The 15,737-nt window shown below is 28.7% G+C and overlaps 1 protein-coding gene across 2 annotated transcripts in view; it reads left to right on the forward strand.

The window, feature by feature from the left end:
* The first annotated feature begins 770 nt into the window (after positions 1-770).
* Positions 771-15,737, forward strand: part of LOC107442962 (uncharacterized) — a 23,608-nt gene continuing 8,641 nt past the window's right edge. The window contains exons 1-5 of one of the 2 annotated variants that reach the window (XM_016056674.4): positions 771-910; positions 4,260-4,384; positions 6,017-6,083; positions 8,282-9,000; positions 14,631-14,747. In XM_016056674.4, the coding sequence (XP_015912160.2) occupies positions 886-910; positions 4,260-4,384; positions 6,017-6,083; positions 8,282-9,000; positions 14,631-14,747 (1,053 nt within the window). In that variant the 5' untranslated portion in view covers positions 771-885. The remainder of the gene's footprint in view (positions 911-4,259; positions 4,385-6,016; positions 6,084-8,281; positions 9,001-14,630; positions 14,748-15,737) is intronic. The other variant, XM_071179046.1, reaches the window with a different exon arrangement.

Genomic DNA, 15,737 nt, shown 5'->3' on the forward strand with positions numbered 1-15,737 from the left:
TATGCGCAATCAAGTTTTCTTGCCTACAGCGCTTTACAGAGTTAAATCTTTTAAAAATTATGTTGTTTTTTTAATTTCTTTCACTTATTATTTTTAAAAATCTTCATTAATTTATAATGTGTTTTAGATTTTTACTCTATTGAGAGAAGTTGACGTAGTTAAATTTTATAGCAAAATGAAACATTAATACTTTTGCCTAGCAAATATTTCCTGAAAATAAATATTTTCCCTTAAAAAAAAATAAATGAATAAACAACTGTTTTTCTAAGAGCTTAATTAACAAACATCTTCAATGTTTGTTAAATGATAGTCTAAATTTATTTTAACATCATTTTTAAATTTTTTTAACGATAACAATCAAGCGATATGAATGTTAAAATCATGTTTAATAAAATTCACCTTTTAATGTGATTTTAAAAGACATAAATGGTGAAGTAATATAATCTTATTGTGTTCAATATCATAATAAAATGACTTAATTGAGTAAGACTAAATAATATCTTTGTGCAACTGCGAATCTATTTAAAAGTTCCAAGTTAAGAAATAGTACATCGTTAATTACAGTCACGTGTGCAAGATACTTCGACGTAAGATGTTCTAAAGCCTAGAGACAGTAATAAATCTGTCCAATCATAGACAGGGCAAAAAATTTCAGATTTTTGCGCTCACTGAAGATTCGCCAATAATGGGATAAACCACTCGACTAAGGTAAACCTGAAAGAGGATAAGTTCTTGGAATTTTGTTGCCACCGGGAAGATAGGACCTTCACTTCCTTCTAATCTTAGGCGAAAATCTACGTCACTACAGGGCCATATGACTGTTTGTTTTTTTAACTATCGATCTGAGATTTGATCTAAGCGGGTAATTTAAAAAATTTGTAAAATATGTGGCGGGCCAGCTATGGAGCAGGTGATTCTATAACTTGTTTATTGTTCAAAGTTCAGTATTTGGATATGCTTTTTGTTTTCTGAAAGGGAGGACAAAATTCATTTCTAATTATTTCTTTCATGTGTTGTGAAGATTTTGTTTTTATTTCAAAGTTGTTTACAAATTTTTTCATGTTACTATTTATCATGAAAATAAGTTTTACTGTTTTTTATTTGGGACGGGATTTCTTCTAGAAGAAATGAAAGAAACTTTTGAATTTGTGCATTGAAGTCCTGCCTAATTTTAATTAATTGATAGTGGCTTTGAAGTAGCTGTTGTTTGATTATGAAAATTAATTTGTTATTGGGAATAAAATCTGTTATATATAATAGTTGTCACAGGGGTCTGTGCAGGCCAAATTTGCTACTGTTTAGCGGTACCTTCACAAATTCAACTTTAGGAAACACGGTAGCTTCACAAAATACTTTTTCTTACAATTTTATTTTTGTATCCTGTAAGAAACGATAAATCCATGTTTTTGTGTTGATTTTTTATCTCATTTTTAATTTTTGCAAATTGGGTCAAAATTTTCACGAAATAGGTACCTCTCAGAAATAGGCAGACCCCTGGGTTGTGATAGGATCAGGTGGCTATAAAATCAAGTCTTGTTAAAGAAGGCTGGAAAGCCAAAAAATTTAATTTATTCTACTGAAAATTTTGATGCATTTTATATACATTCATATAGATTAAATATGAAGCATAACTTATTTATTTTGTTTAACTGTTTTCTTACAGTAATGCATTCAAAAGAACATGTTTTGATATACTCACTTTCTCCCAGAGTGAGGTAAAGTGCGTGTACTTCTTAAATTAGTACATATTTTACTAAAAAACACATGTAAATATTGTTTCAAATGCATTTTAATAATTGTGTCCCGATTATATTTAAGAAATAAACGCTAAAAAATTAATTTTTTCTTGTTAAATTAATGTTTAATGNTTATTGCGCATAAGCTGCAAGTAAACAGAACTCATTAGATAAGTTTAAAATGAAGATAAAACAAAGGAAAATAATAGACATATGCAAAAGGGGGGGGGGAAATAATAATGAAAAAATAACAAAAAACTGATTAAAAAGAAAGGATGAAATTTTTTAAAAAAAAATTGAAAATAAAAGATATAATCTTTTCATCAGCCCACACGATTATATCCGCAAAAAAGAGTGCATATATGTATATATTGTTCGTATATATATATATTGATTAAAGAAAAGGCAAATAGAAAAATATTAGTTGAATTTTAATAATTAAAAGTCTTTAATTTTTGGGTAATATGTTACTAAGTTTACTGATTAAAATATTTAATTTATTGTTCAGACCACCAATTTTAAGATAAAAATTATCATATTTGCCACTAACATGACTAAATATGCATTAGTTGGTCAATCTGCTATGCAAGTGCCCTACACTCAAAAAGGTTGTGCACCCCTACAGCAACCTAATAAAATCTGCCTAACTGTGCTGTCCTTATAAGTTTTTTATTTTATTTTTTTAAGGAAAGCATTTTGATTTTTGGCGAAACAACTTAACTCCATTTAAATCATTTCAAACAATCATTTTGCTTAGAAGAGCTTAAAAAGTGTATGTATTTATTTTAAAGTACTTTTTTTCTTCTTCAGAATATTCTATAATTATTTATTTTTGTTTTTTGAGGAAAGCAACTCAGGTCTGTATTCAAAAGCCATTTTTGAGTTTAAGCACATACCTATACTTAGGTTAGCACAAATGCTTGATGAAGGGCTGTCATAAACATTCAGATGAGTGACCTTATAAGCGGGGTGACCTTTTAACCGATTCATTAGAAGTTCGTAACTAAGCACGTAAATAGTACATGTTATGACTTTTTAAAAATGGTAATACAAACTAAAACAATTGGCCATAAATTAAATATTTAAGTCAATAATTTTTAACTTTGGAAAAGTGACTTTATATGCGGGGTGACCTTATATGCGAATGATCTTATATCAAGGTCTGACTGTATAAGCAAAGGAGTAGTTGGGGCTTACAGCGTTCCTACTTCTCTTGACATGCATAATATTTTTATATTGATATGTGAGGCTTACAGAGACTTTTTAGGACTGTAATAAGTTTAGATTTTGTAAAACTAAATTCATTAACTAAATTTCACATTGGATAAGATTTCAGATCTTTAAATCCACCTAAAAATGTTCATTCGATTTATTTTAAAATTGAACAGTAAATGTTATTAATATTGTTTCTTTTACACTTAGATGTTTATTATTTTTGTTTGAATCGTGTGGCTTTATAGTTTCTCATTGTTTCACCTATTTGCAAAAATTTATTTTAAAAATAATAAATGTACATGCAAAGCAAACTACAATAATAATGTATATCCTATTTAATTTTAAGGCAAATGGGGAAAAAATGGAAGTAGTTATTGGAAGAAAACTGAGGGGTATTTCAAGTGAAAATTTTTTTTATTGTGGAATTCATTTTTATTTATTTTTCATAAATTTGCCACATCTCTAAGACTGCACCTGAGGAAGCATGTCCTCTTTTGCCCCCACTAGCTACGCCAACTAAATACACGTAAAAGGTATATCAATTAATAGCGTCTGCTTTGATGTATCAAATAAAATAAGTTGTAAAAACTGTTCAAAACAATTATTTAATTTTATGCAGACGATGTAATTATCATTTTCCATGCGCGAAAGATTTATGTACAGTAACATATTTTTCAATAATTTTTTTTTCTTAATACTTTTAAAAATTTTGAAATTTTTCCACATTAATAAAAAAGAAAAATTTATTGGCAGTTAATTTTTTTAAATTTCAGGATTTTTAAAATTATTAGATTTACTGAAATACTTAAACACGAATAGTATTTATCTAGTTGTAAATATACGCTGTACAATTAAAATTAGTGATTTTTTCAACTAGTAGTAATTCTCAAATTTTTCTAGTAATAATTCTTCACTTATAGGAATATTCTTGCTCTTACAGAACAAAATTGATTGTGCACTGCTGTATTAATTAAATATGCTTCCATTTTTCTAAATTAGTCAGTTTTGGAACTTTTATTAGTTATAAGTTTTTTGTTTATCCCATGGTTCAATACTTACTTGACAGTTAATTATAAGAAATTGTTTAATCTCTCAGACTAAGCTTCCAGATTTTTACTATGTTAACTACATCAACTATTTCTATTAATATTTAATTTTATAATTGTTTATATGCATTTGAAATGCAAAAAAAAGAAGAAACATTTTTTTGTGAAAATTCCATTTTATAATTTTTTTTCTCATAATCATATGTATTTGTTAAATGTGTTTCTTTTTTGTCTTTTTAATTTAAATTTAAATATTTTTCAGATGAGTTTTCCCCTATTAGAGGTAATTCTTCATTTAATGATGCTTTGAATGATGAAAAAGACTCTGATTATTTAAGTCTGTGGCAAGAACCTTATGATGCAATTGGAAAGAATTTGAATTCTGAGGTAATTTCAGGGATTCTATTTTCAGGGATGGCAATTTTCTTCCACACTGGAAAAAAAACCACCCCAGAAAGAAATTGGTTCCTTCCAATTCTAGTGGAAGAAACTCGTTTTCAATGACGTGTTAAATCAATTTTTAAATCAGGATGTAATTGCGCTCTCGTTTATTTTATAAATCGAGTTATAATTAATTCCAAAGCTGTGTAGTTCATGAAAACTAAAAAGAAACATAAATAAATGCATTAAATTTCTTAATTAAAATAACTATAGTCAAAAATCTTCTAAGAATCGATAACAAATTACTTGTCTATTACTATTCAAAACCAAATTAATTTAATAATGTCAATCATTAATGGAAAATATTGCAGACCATTTATAGTCATTACTGTAATAAGGTTTTTGTACTTTGATGAAAATAAAAACCCATAAAATTCCCTATATGTAAAATATTTAGTATAACAATTAACCTGAAATTTATATTCTTTTGTAATATCTACTTAATTTTTCCTATCTATGTTGTCTGCTATGCATTTGATATAAGAAGTGAATTCACACATTTTATGTCAATGCATTCAACATGGTGCGTAGCGTATTTAAAAAGTGCTTATTTTCGTTTTTTAGAAGTCCTTAAAGGTGCTTTTTTCATTAGTTTTTTTTTAAAAAAAAGTACTTAATATTCCCTTTTTGAGCACAAGTTTTTTTCCTCTTTAGCATGTCGATTTTCACCCCGTATCATGGCAAAAGTGAGGTTTTCTCTTTGTTCTATTCAACGTTTTCACAATCCATTTTGGCATACCATTAGTGCGTAGCGTTGGAAAACTGCAGTCATTTTACATGTTTGATGAAATATTTGCCTTTGCGAGTCTGCAATGGCGTCTACTTAGCTGGGCTCGTTGAGATTCTTGCACTTTCATGTGCAACTCTTCTGCTGTATTTTATAAGATATTCTCAATTTTAGGCTACATCTTCCACCCTCTGAAATCGAATCGAAAAATTATGCTAGACTTTTTATGCTTGCTAATATAATCAAAAAATAAGTTCTTTGTCAGAAACTAGTCATTTTATCATGATCATGTAAAGTCTTCGAAAATTATTTTGTTAATGCATATAGTACTTAAAAATATTTTTTGATTGCTTAAAAAGTACTTAAAAGATACTAATTTTTTTGTTGAAAGGTTTGGCTACACACCCTAATTCAATCTTCATTGCTTCTCACACTATTATTAGTGATCCTCACTTTCATCGCGTAAATTTAATAATTCTGACCTCTTTTGTTAACTTTCCATTAGTTTTTTCTATTAGTTAAAATTTTTTTTAATCAAATGTACAAAAAGTTAAGCCTCTGTTTAATTGATTCAAATTTATTACACGTTCCCGAAAAGGTTATTTGAGTTCTTAGGGTTTTGAAAACAATTTTGTATAACTGCACTAAGTTGTAATTTTTCAGTCTTTACGTCAACCTATATTCTTTTAATTGCATATTGGAAGGAAGTAACACTTTCAATAGCTGTCAATAACCTAAAACGTTTTCCCCAGGCTTTAGAAACATATTATTAATCTTGAATTAAGCTAATGGATATGAGTTCTTTTTATTTTCCTGCAACTCTAATAATCTTTATATTTATTTTATTTTAGGTGGAAGAAAAGAACTCTTCCATTCCATTGTGTAAAGATGAATCGCCCTCCATAAATAAAGTGTCAGGTCTCAAATATTTTTTTATTTAGTTTTTGAAAATGTCTAAATTCTTTCAAGTCTATATTCATTATGTATGTTCTGTGAAATCCATCTAGAGCTTTTTCATAGCTGCACCTAGACACCTGAATTAACACTCAAACTATTCCATATTATACATTTTAAATAGATGTTTTCACTGTTGCTGTGGTGCCGCAGTGAACTGATCGTTAAGACACGGTTCCCAACAGATCACCGAAGTCAAGCATCACTGACTGCGGGTGGGTGACCACTTGGATCAGTCTGCATAGGGACCGAGGGTGTGCGGTATTGGGCCTCGTTAATCACTGTTCTACTGTAAAGTGCTCGACTTCGCGTGCAGGTCGTCGGGCTACCGAAGCGGGGGTGCCATCCCCTCTGCGGAGGATCAAAATTGTGATGGCATGTCTTCGGATCATCCTCAGGGATGTTTCCCAGCCCAATAGCCCATTGTGCAGCTCTAGTGCGACGTAAATGAACAAATCAAATCACTGTTGCTGTGATTTTTCACGTATAGTTTAACTTCATCACATGATAGACTGCTAATTAAAGAGGTTGTATAAAGTGTATAATCTTCGAAATAGCTATTAAAGAAGGCAGGAACATCAAAACCTGTTCAAATGCCAGATAATACTTTAAAGTATTTCTGAGGTCTTAGCTTAATTAGAAACTATATTTTAAATTCTAAAGCTATATAACCTCACTATTACATAGTTTGTAGTTGTGTTAATTTCCCTGATAAAAAATTTTTTTGTCCTTATTTATGCTGATTTTTAACTTTAGTTTTAATCTCCCTAATTTTTGAGAGTTCAGAAAATACCATTTTTCTTATAATATCAAATCTATCTCTGGTCTACTGATTTTAAACATGGTTCAGATATTTATCATTACCCACAGGATTCATTGCTTTAACCTCTTTGGGAATTCTATGAAAAAGAAACTATTAACAATTTTGTATTATCAAATTTTTATAATGAGGATTTCGGTGTGGATATGCTTACTTATGCAGTAAAAAATCTTGTAAGATAATTTAGTAGATTTGCAATTGTCTTCTTGGTGTCCTTTTAAAAATTATCGATTCCTTTCAAAAATACATAGCAGAATTTTTAAATGATGAATGGAGGGGTTGCCCGCTAAAATTACTTTTGTGCAAAAATGTTATGGTGCATATTCATTGTGTTTCTGCTTTGACATTTTTAAAACTATACTTTAAAATTATTTGATTAAGGAAATCTTGAACTCAATTACAAATTTTAATTTTATATTGGTTAGAGGAAACATTAACTAATTCTCAGTACTACTGTGCTATAGACAAGTCAACATAAGAGACAGAAATTTCAAAATTGAGATTTTTATATATTTTAGGCATTTTTGTATAAGCTACAAATTGTAAAAAAAGTATATATCATAAATAAATGTTGTTTTATTGGTAATCTGATTGGTAACTGGATCTCTAATCTGATTCTCTTTCTATTTTAGCAATAGAAAGAGAACAGTTGTCAAGCTACTTTTCTCAAAATGTATTGTGTAGCACTTAAATTGTTTTTTCAATTGCACGGCAGATTTTATGTATTGATTTGAAATTATGAATTTTTCAGTGCTGATAAAATTATACTGAAAACCTTTAAAACTTTCTGTTCTAATCAAAGTAATTCTGAAATTAAAAATAATATTCATATTTTGTTATTTTTTTGTGGTAAAATTTGCTTTTATCACTCTGATGTAGATCAAATTATACTTTTTAGTTAGCTGTTTGCCTTTTTAAAAATAGTCCAAAAAATGTCCTAATTTGTTTGAAAAATTATGTTCGTCCACTTTGAAGCCTGCTTTTATTATCCATATCAATAGTTTCTTCAGCCAAAAATGTTTAAAGATTTTTTATGATAATGAAAAGTCAAATGAGAAATGAAAAAACATGTAACTGACCCAATAGCAAATTGAAACTTGAAATTCAGTTAATCTCTAAAAAGAAGAAAAAAATTCTCATATTATTTTTATAATTTATTTTATCACTCTTATTTATTTATCCAAAATAATGTACGCACAACAAGTTAAAAATAAGAATTTCTAAGTTATAAGATTTCATATAGAGTTTTGTTTTTAAGTCAAACAGAAGTACTTATTTTTTACATGATTTCTTATTGAAAATATATTAATGCTGCTATATATAATGTATTTTATCTTTTCAGATATTCTTCAACCGACTGTCAATACTCGCAAAGGAAATAAGAAAGTTTCTTCGTCAAAGGATTTGTCTAGACTTTCTAATGTTACCACAAGAAGTAGAAGTTCTTATAAGAGTGAGAAAAAATTAGGAGCAATTCAGGAAAGCAGATCAACTCACCATGGAACAGTATCAAAAACAAGAAAAAAGGATTCTGAAACAGTCAGGTCTGAAATGGATTCAAATGAAGTGCTCACTTCCAACAAGATCAAGCAAAACTCTGCATCATCTGTGACTGTTTCTGACTATTCAAATAACGAATTACCTCCCAGCAAGAATAAGCAAAACAAAGAATTACCTCCCATGAAGATTAAAAAAAACAAAAACTCTGCATCATGTTTGGCTCCTACTAATTCATGTAAAGAATTGCTTTCCAGTAAGATAACACTAAACAAAGATTCTTTAGTCAGTCTTGTCGAGGAGCAACCTGAAAAAAACCCAACTTTTAATGTTCATAGTGGCTCAATATCTGACCTCAATTATCTTGGCTTATCAGATGAACCATGTAAAGTGCTCTCAAGGAGTAATGCAGTGTTAAAGAAAAGCAAGAAACTTGAAAAGGATACTATTAAGAAGTATATGCAAATTGAAAAACCGAATGAAATGAATCTTGATAAAGAGAATAATCAAAAGTCTGAGAACGGTAATGCTGAGTCTTCTAGCTCAGTTTTGAAACCTGAACAGGTAGCATATACAATTCCTCATTTTTGATTTCTATGCTTCTTGAAAAGTAATATAGATCTCGATCACAAATTACAAATTAAACGCATCGGTCATGTTTAATCCATGGATTCAGGGAAGGAAGGTAAAAAAAATCTAACCAAAAGGAGAAATTGAATATAGATGCCTTATTTGGCATATTATAGAGAAATTTTTTTTAAAAAATCGGAAGTTATTTGAAGAGCTTTTTATCGTAGTAAATCCAAAGACTCCGACTATTTGAGGTTGCTGCAAATCTTTTTTTTTTTCAGTCCTAACTAAAGTAGAATTTTTTTTAATCAAAAAGATCTTTGAAAAAAATTTATTGGAACTTAAATATTCGGCTGTACGATCTCTTATATATTTGTTTAGATTACTTGCATTTAGTAATGGACAAAATTCTTTTAATTCTAAATCTTTAAAATATAAATACATTATCCTTCTTACAGCTGGGGAAAATATTTTTTGAAACTACGGATAATCTGCTGTCGGTGAAGTCTCTGTGAACCAGCTAATCAAAATTGTATGGTTGTTTAAATTATTGTCAAAAGAAATATGCTTGTATTTTGCATACCTTAACTTTCCCCACCTATGAAATAGTAAACTCTTCTGGTAAGCTTCAGCGTACTAACTTGTTGTGGTTGAAGAACAGAGTCCCTACGGTCCTTAAAAGTCTATAAAAACTGAATACCCTTAAAAGTACTTAATTTTGGTACAAGGTTTTTAAAAGTCCTTAATTTTTCAGCATCACTATATTTGATAAGAAAAATTTTGCAGTTCAATTTTTTTAAAAATGTCGTTCTCTTATCACTTAGAAGTTGACCTTGCATAGATTAGCATGTCCTTTCATTAATATATTGGTTCTTTCATTAATATATTGTGCCTTTTGCCTAGAATGATACTCTATGAGGAGAGTGAAGCATTCTAGAAGAATAGTGTGGACAAGGGGGATACTGCACATGGAACAGGTAGTGCTTTTTGGGGGGGGGGAGTTAGCTTTAAGGTACCTAAATAGAAGACCCACACTTCAAAATCGACATAATTTAAGAAAGTCAATTATGCTTATAGACAGGGTGTGTAGCGTTTTTAAAAAGTGCTTAAAGGTACTTATTTCTGATTTTCGTTTTTTAAAAGCCCTTAAAGGTGCTTTTTTCATTGGATGTTTTAAAAAAGTGCTTAATTTTCCCTTTTCCGAAATGTGATATTTTTCTTTACCATGTTGATTTTCGCCACAAATTATGCAAAAAAGAAAACGTTTTCACAATTAATTCAACCCCAATCTATTTCGGCGTACCGTCGGTCTGTAGTGTATGAAAACACTATTTGTTTTACATGTTTGATGAAATACTTGCAGGTCCGCACTTGCGTATACTGAGCTGGATTCAGTGGTAAGGATTTTCGTCTCTCATGTGTAACCCTGCTGCATTTTGCAAGAGATTCTCAATTTCAGACTTCATTTTCCGCCCTCTGTAATAGAATCGAAAAATCTCTTGAATTTTTTGCTGATTACGGGGAACAATTGAACATTGTAAAAAAAGAATTTCTCTCTATTAGCGATAGAAAATTTCATTTCTCTTGTTAATTTCATCGTTTGTGACACTCTATCGTTTTTGTCATTGTGAATAAAACCATCAATTGTCAAAAACTTGCCAACCCTGCCTAATTATGTTATTTTTCAAAGTGCTTAAAAATATTTTTTGAGTGCTTGAAAAGTGCTTATTCTTTGTTGAAAAATTTGGCTACGCACCCTGATAGAAATTAAGTAAAATGCTAAGAAAAGAAGTATCAGAAAATATTTTTGAACTAAAATCCATAACAATCACTATTTCCTAAAATCTTGAAGAATTAAATAAATTTGTATAATTTTTCAAAGTGTTGTAAGTAACTGTACATTTATAGAAAACAGTAACATTCCTTAAAATTCATGATTGTACTAAAAATTAAACAGATCTGTTAAAAACTGGGTTTGAAAAATCCCAGCCAATCTAGGTTTCTCATCAAAAACCTGGGGCTTATTGGGTTTTTGATGAAAATTGATTGTTACGCTATTATTCTTATTTCTTAACCGTTTGAGTGCTGAAGAGTTTTCTTATATATATGCTAATAGTGCGGAATGAAATGCGTAGTAATTTTTTTTGGCGAATAATAGAAATGGAACTTAAAAACCCAGTTTATTTTATTTGTTTGTAAAGGAGAGCCAGAGAGATACTTTATAAGCTTCTATTCATGATTAGTATTCATTTTTTATCCGCAAATAGTTGTTATAATCATAAACACAAGAAAGAAAGACATATTTGTAANGTTTAAATTTTTTTTCTAATTATTATTTTTTTTTTTCAAAAAAAACTAAAGAAATTTTTCCGGAATTTCGACTTGGGCTCACAATTACCCCTGCAATTATATCAGTGCCATTATAATTAAGTTGTTTTTATTTGTTTTATTTAATATTTTTTAAAGAAAAGTAAATAATTGGCACTGTCACTGGCAGTATACATATATTCGATGATAAACAATCATACTATTTTTAAAGTCCTTAATTTTTATAAAAAATACTTAATTTTTTCAAAAAAAGTGCTTAATTGTTTTGTTAAAAGAGTGGGAACCTTGAATAATAATGCACACATCGTGGATATCCGCTTTGCACTTTATTTGTGATCTCTTACTTGGGCAAAAATTTGGCTGAATGAAATGTCACTTTGTAAATTCAATTTTTGGAAACTTGGGAGCTTACAAAGTAAAGGGGTTTATTCGTAATCAGTTATCAAAAAGAAAAAGTTTCTGAGCATAACGTAACAACTGTAAGTACAATTTTAAAATAATACTGTTCATGAGTCTACAAATGTAAGTAAGTTTGGAGCTTGCTTTGACTTTTGCTCTAGCAATCTACTATTAGGATAAAATTCAACTGACCGATGTTAAGTTCCATCGACAAAAATTTATATTTTGTAAAATTTTGAATAAAATACATACCTGCCAAGTTTTTATTTATTTTTTTTTTTATCAAAGACACCTGCATTTCACAACTATCTTCTGTTTAGCTGTATATTCTCCCATTTCTCCGTATTTGTTGAAGAAATTTTAAAAATTGGCGATAAAATATCCACTGATGGCAAAAAATACTTCTCTTATTTCTCAACAGATGGTGCTATTGCTAGTACTGCAGCTTGTTGAGTGTTAATAGTTTAAGTAATTATAAATAATGGTTTTAAAAAATCTCCTTTAGATTAAGATTCATATACCTATTTTTTACTTTGCTAAATGTAAGTGCTTATATTATTTCCAAATTTGAATTTCTCTTTTCGACTTACATGATTATGCATGATCAGGGTTGGGTTTTTGCCGTCGAAAACTGGTTTTTGACATGACAGTGGTAAAAACCGTCAAAAACCTACTGTTTTCTTTAATTTATGGCCTATAGCGGACAATATATTATTTTCACATAATTGCCTTTATAAATGGATGTCGTAAATGATTGCTATTGATTTTTCAGCTATATACATGTATTCTTATAGAAGGATATACATTCATATGGAAATATTGTTATATACTTATTGAAAATAGTGATACTTACTTTTACCATTATAGCTTGATTTGCAAAGGATTCAAAATTTTGCACTTCTTAATTGTTAGAAATAAACAAACAAACAAAAAGTTTGGAACTATTAATAAATTCAAAAACTAAAAAGAATTTAAAATTTGGCATTTCTTAAATATTAGAAATAAGCTGAACAAAACTTTCAAAAGTTGTTACTACTAGCAAACTCTAAGTCAAGAATTACTGCTATTTTGTCAAGTTAAAAACTTTTATTCAGTTGAAAAAGCACATTAAACAACACTTAATTACAAACAAAATTACGCGTTCAGTAGTCGGGGTCACTGTGCCGAACCATACGATAGCAAGTGACTAATTTTGCGCATTTTTCATTGCCCATTCGATTTCTGAGTTTAGTATGGATGAGTCCAAAATTTGAGAATAATGAGTATTCGAGGTCATTGAGAATAATTATAACAAAAGGCTATTGCAATGTTGCAAGGAAACTCTAAAATTATTTCCCAGGCTTTTTCATGTCTCATTTCTGTGTAAAATATTGAAAAAGCAAAATTTATAAGAAAAGTTTATTTTATGAGGCTTTCTTTTTATGTGTACATGTGTTTCTCAAAGCAAGATTTTATGAATGAAAGTAATCAATCTTGACATTCTTCAGTAATGTAATATGCCAAACAAAATGATGCTTGGAAATGTTGAAAATTTTGTTTAGTATCCTAATATTTTACTTCAAATAGTATGTTTTGATATAATCATGTTGGGAAAATGCAAGAATCTGTTCTTAAATATCTTTTAACAGCTTTTTTTCTAATTTTATTGCCCAAAAATCAAATTAATTTTAAATTATAAGCAGTTAAACTCAAGTAAAAATACAGTTTTACCAAAACTATGGGTTTTTGACATGATGGTAAAAACCGTCATGCGTCAAAAACTTGCCAACCCTGTGCATGATGTATCAAAGCTTTACGCGTAGCCTAAAAAACGTTGCTGGTAAAATCTCTGTTATTTTATTTTTCCAATGTTGGCAGGTATGAGAATATTCGTAATGAATCTTAGAGGGTATAAACTCTTTGCCTTTGAAATTCGTTGAAGAATTTTTTTCAGGCTTTTTCTTCATCAAAAATAAATAATGATAAAATAAAAAATTTGTATTTAGTATCTTATGTAAACATTGGAACACCAAAATAAAAAGAGTAAAGCCAAATGAATGTATGGTCCAGTGGGTCACTGTTAATAATTTTATTTTAGTCCAAGTTGATTTAAATGGTGGCAAACCAAAGGACTGCAATTTGTAAGCTTGCAATGTGATCGTACATTGTTTAATGAATGCTTGTTATATTGAGAAATTACGCTGATCAAATATTTTAATTGTGCTTTTGTTTTTTCTGTTAACTCATTTAAAAAAGATAACATGAAAGCAAAATTACATATCAGTGATTTCTGACATTTCATTCCAATTGTTAAAACTCGAATAGTGGAAAAGATGAGCTCTCAGGGACAGAAAAAAAATATTTATATTTTCTATAATATTTTGTGCTTTTAACTGTAATGAGCAAACATAAATTTTAAATCTAATTTTTTATGCATAATTTAACAATATATCTATATAATGTATAGGTATGCATGCATTCGCAATAACCAAATTTACAACTTTGAAAAAGAACAATATGAAATAGTGGAATGTTTAAGACATCAAATTAAAAGAAAAAAAAAATTTTAAAGATTTTTTTCTTTAAACTTTGTCTTAAAAAAAATTATAATAATAAATGAAATAAAATAAAATTTTACAAATTTGCTTCATGCCATGAGTTTGGTTACTTTTGATGCAAAATTTTCAGTCTTAATGCAGCAATTTAGGTAGAATTCGTTAAAAACTTCCAAAACCTTTTAAGTGATGATTCATTTTCTTTGAGTAAATGTCTAAGAAAATGATTTGTGTCCTTATAATTTGCTTTATTTAAGGTTAATTTTCTAAATATTACATATATTATCTACTTAATTATTGTTTTAGCCTCTTATTTATTGGCGTATTTTAATTGCATAATATTTTGAATTTTTTTCTCTCCAGATTCAAGCAAATATCATTGAAAAGTTAGTAAAGGATGCAGTGAGCTTTGAATTTGATGGAATTCGCCAAATGTTATATCTTCATCAATTGCAATTACTTAGGCATATGGATCACAATGTAAGTTGTTTTCTAAATTCGTATACCGATATTTTGTAATCTCCGTTAATTATACTTTCAATATTTAAAGCATTAATGTTCTTTGATGAATATTGTGACAATTCTTGAAAACACCATTTAAAAGAATATCCATATAATTCCAGAGATTTTCCTAAAAATGCAGGTTGATTTTTCAAAAACAAGGATATATTCAGTTTTAAAGTGTAAAAGCTTGCTAATTATATTTAGCTAGATTAGTGCCGTTTTATAGAGAAATAAAAAAAAATTCAAATAAATGTATGAAATTTTTATATTAACTTAGTCTAAAAATAATTTTAGTAGTTTTTGTAATCTTAAATTCCTGGTTTCTGCAACTGCAATCTCTTTTCTTAAAATAAAAAAAAATTATATAAAAGCGTTTTTTATGTGAATAAAGAAGGAACAACATTTTTACAAAAAGAGCAAGGAGGGTGGGCCACCCTTCTAAAAACACTGTAATTCAACAACACACAACCAGGATTGGATGATTTGAACCAAAGTTATTTATGTTAAAGCATATTTATGTTAAAGCATATATATATATATATATATACAGTGAAACGTCCTTTAAGCGGACGTTCATGGGACCAAAAAATTTGTCCGTTTACGGGAAGGGCACCGTAAATTGTTTTTAGAATATTTTCAAAGATGTAGAAATAATTAAATAATATCTACAAGGATACTATAAATATCTACAAGAATATTTATTTAAACAATGAGAAAGATAAAAAAGAATATATAAAGAAGTTTGATATAAATACATAATTCTGGATGTAGCTACAGATAAATAAATATAATTTTCCTATTAGCATAGATGCTCAAGTTAGACATATGATACCAAATAGGAGCGTACTGTCCTCTGTCAGTTTCAATTATTAGGTTCACATCCCCTTACACCTACTTATCATTTGATAGGGAACATGGTTAATACCTTCTTGGAAAATAAACCTCCCATGATTCACAGAAAAAAAA

The sequence above is a fragment of the Parasteatoda tepidariorum genome, chromosome 3, assembly GCF_043381705.1.
Source record: "Parasteatoda tepidariorum isolate YZ-2023 chromosome 3, CAS_Ptep_4.0, whole genome shotgun sequence".
NCBI lineage: Eukaryota > Metazoa > Arthropoda > Arachnida > Araneae > Theridiidae > Parasteatoda > Parasteatoda tepidariorum.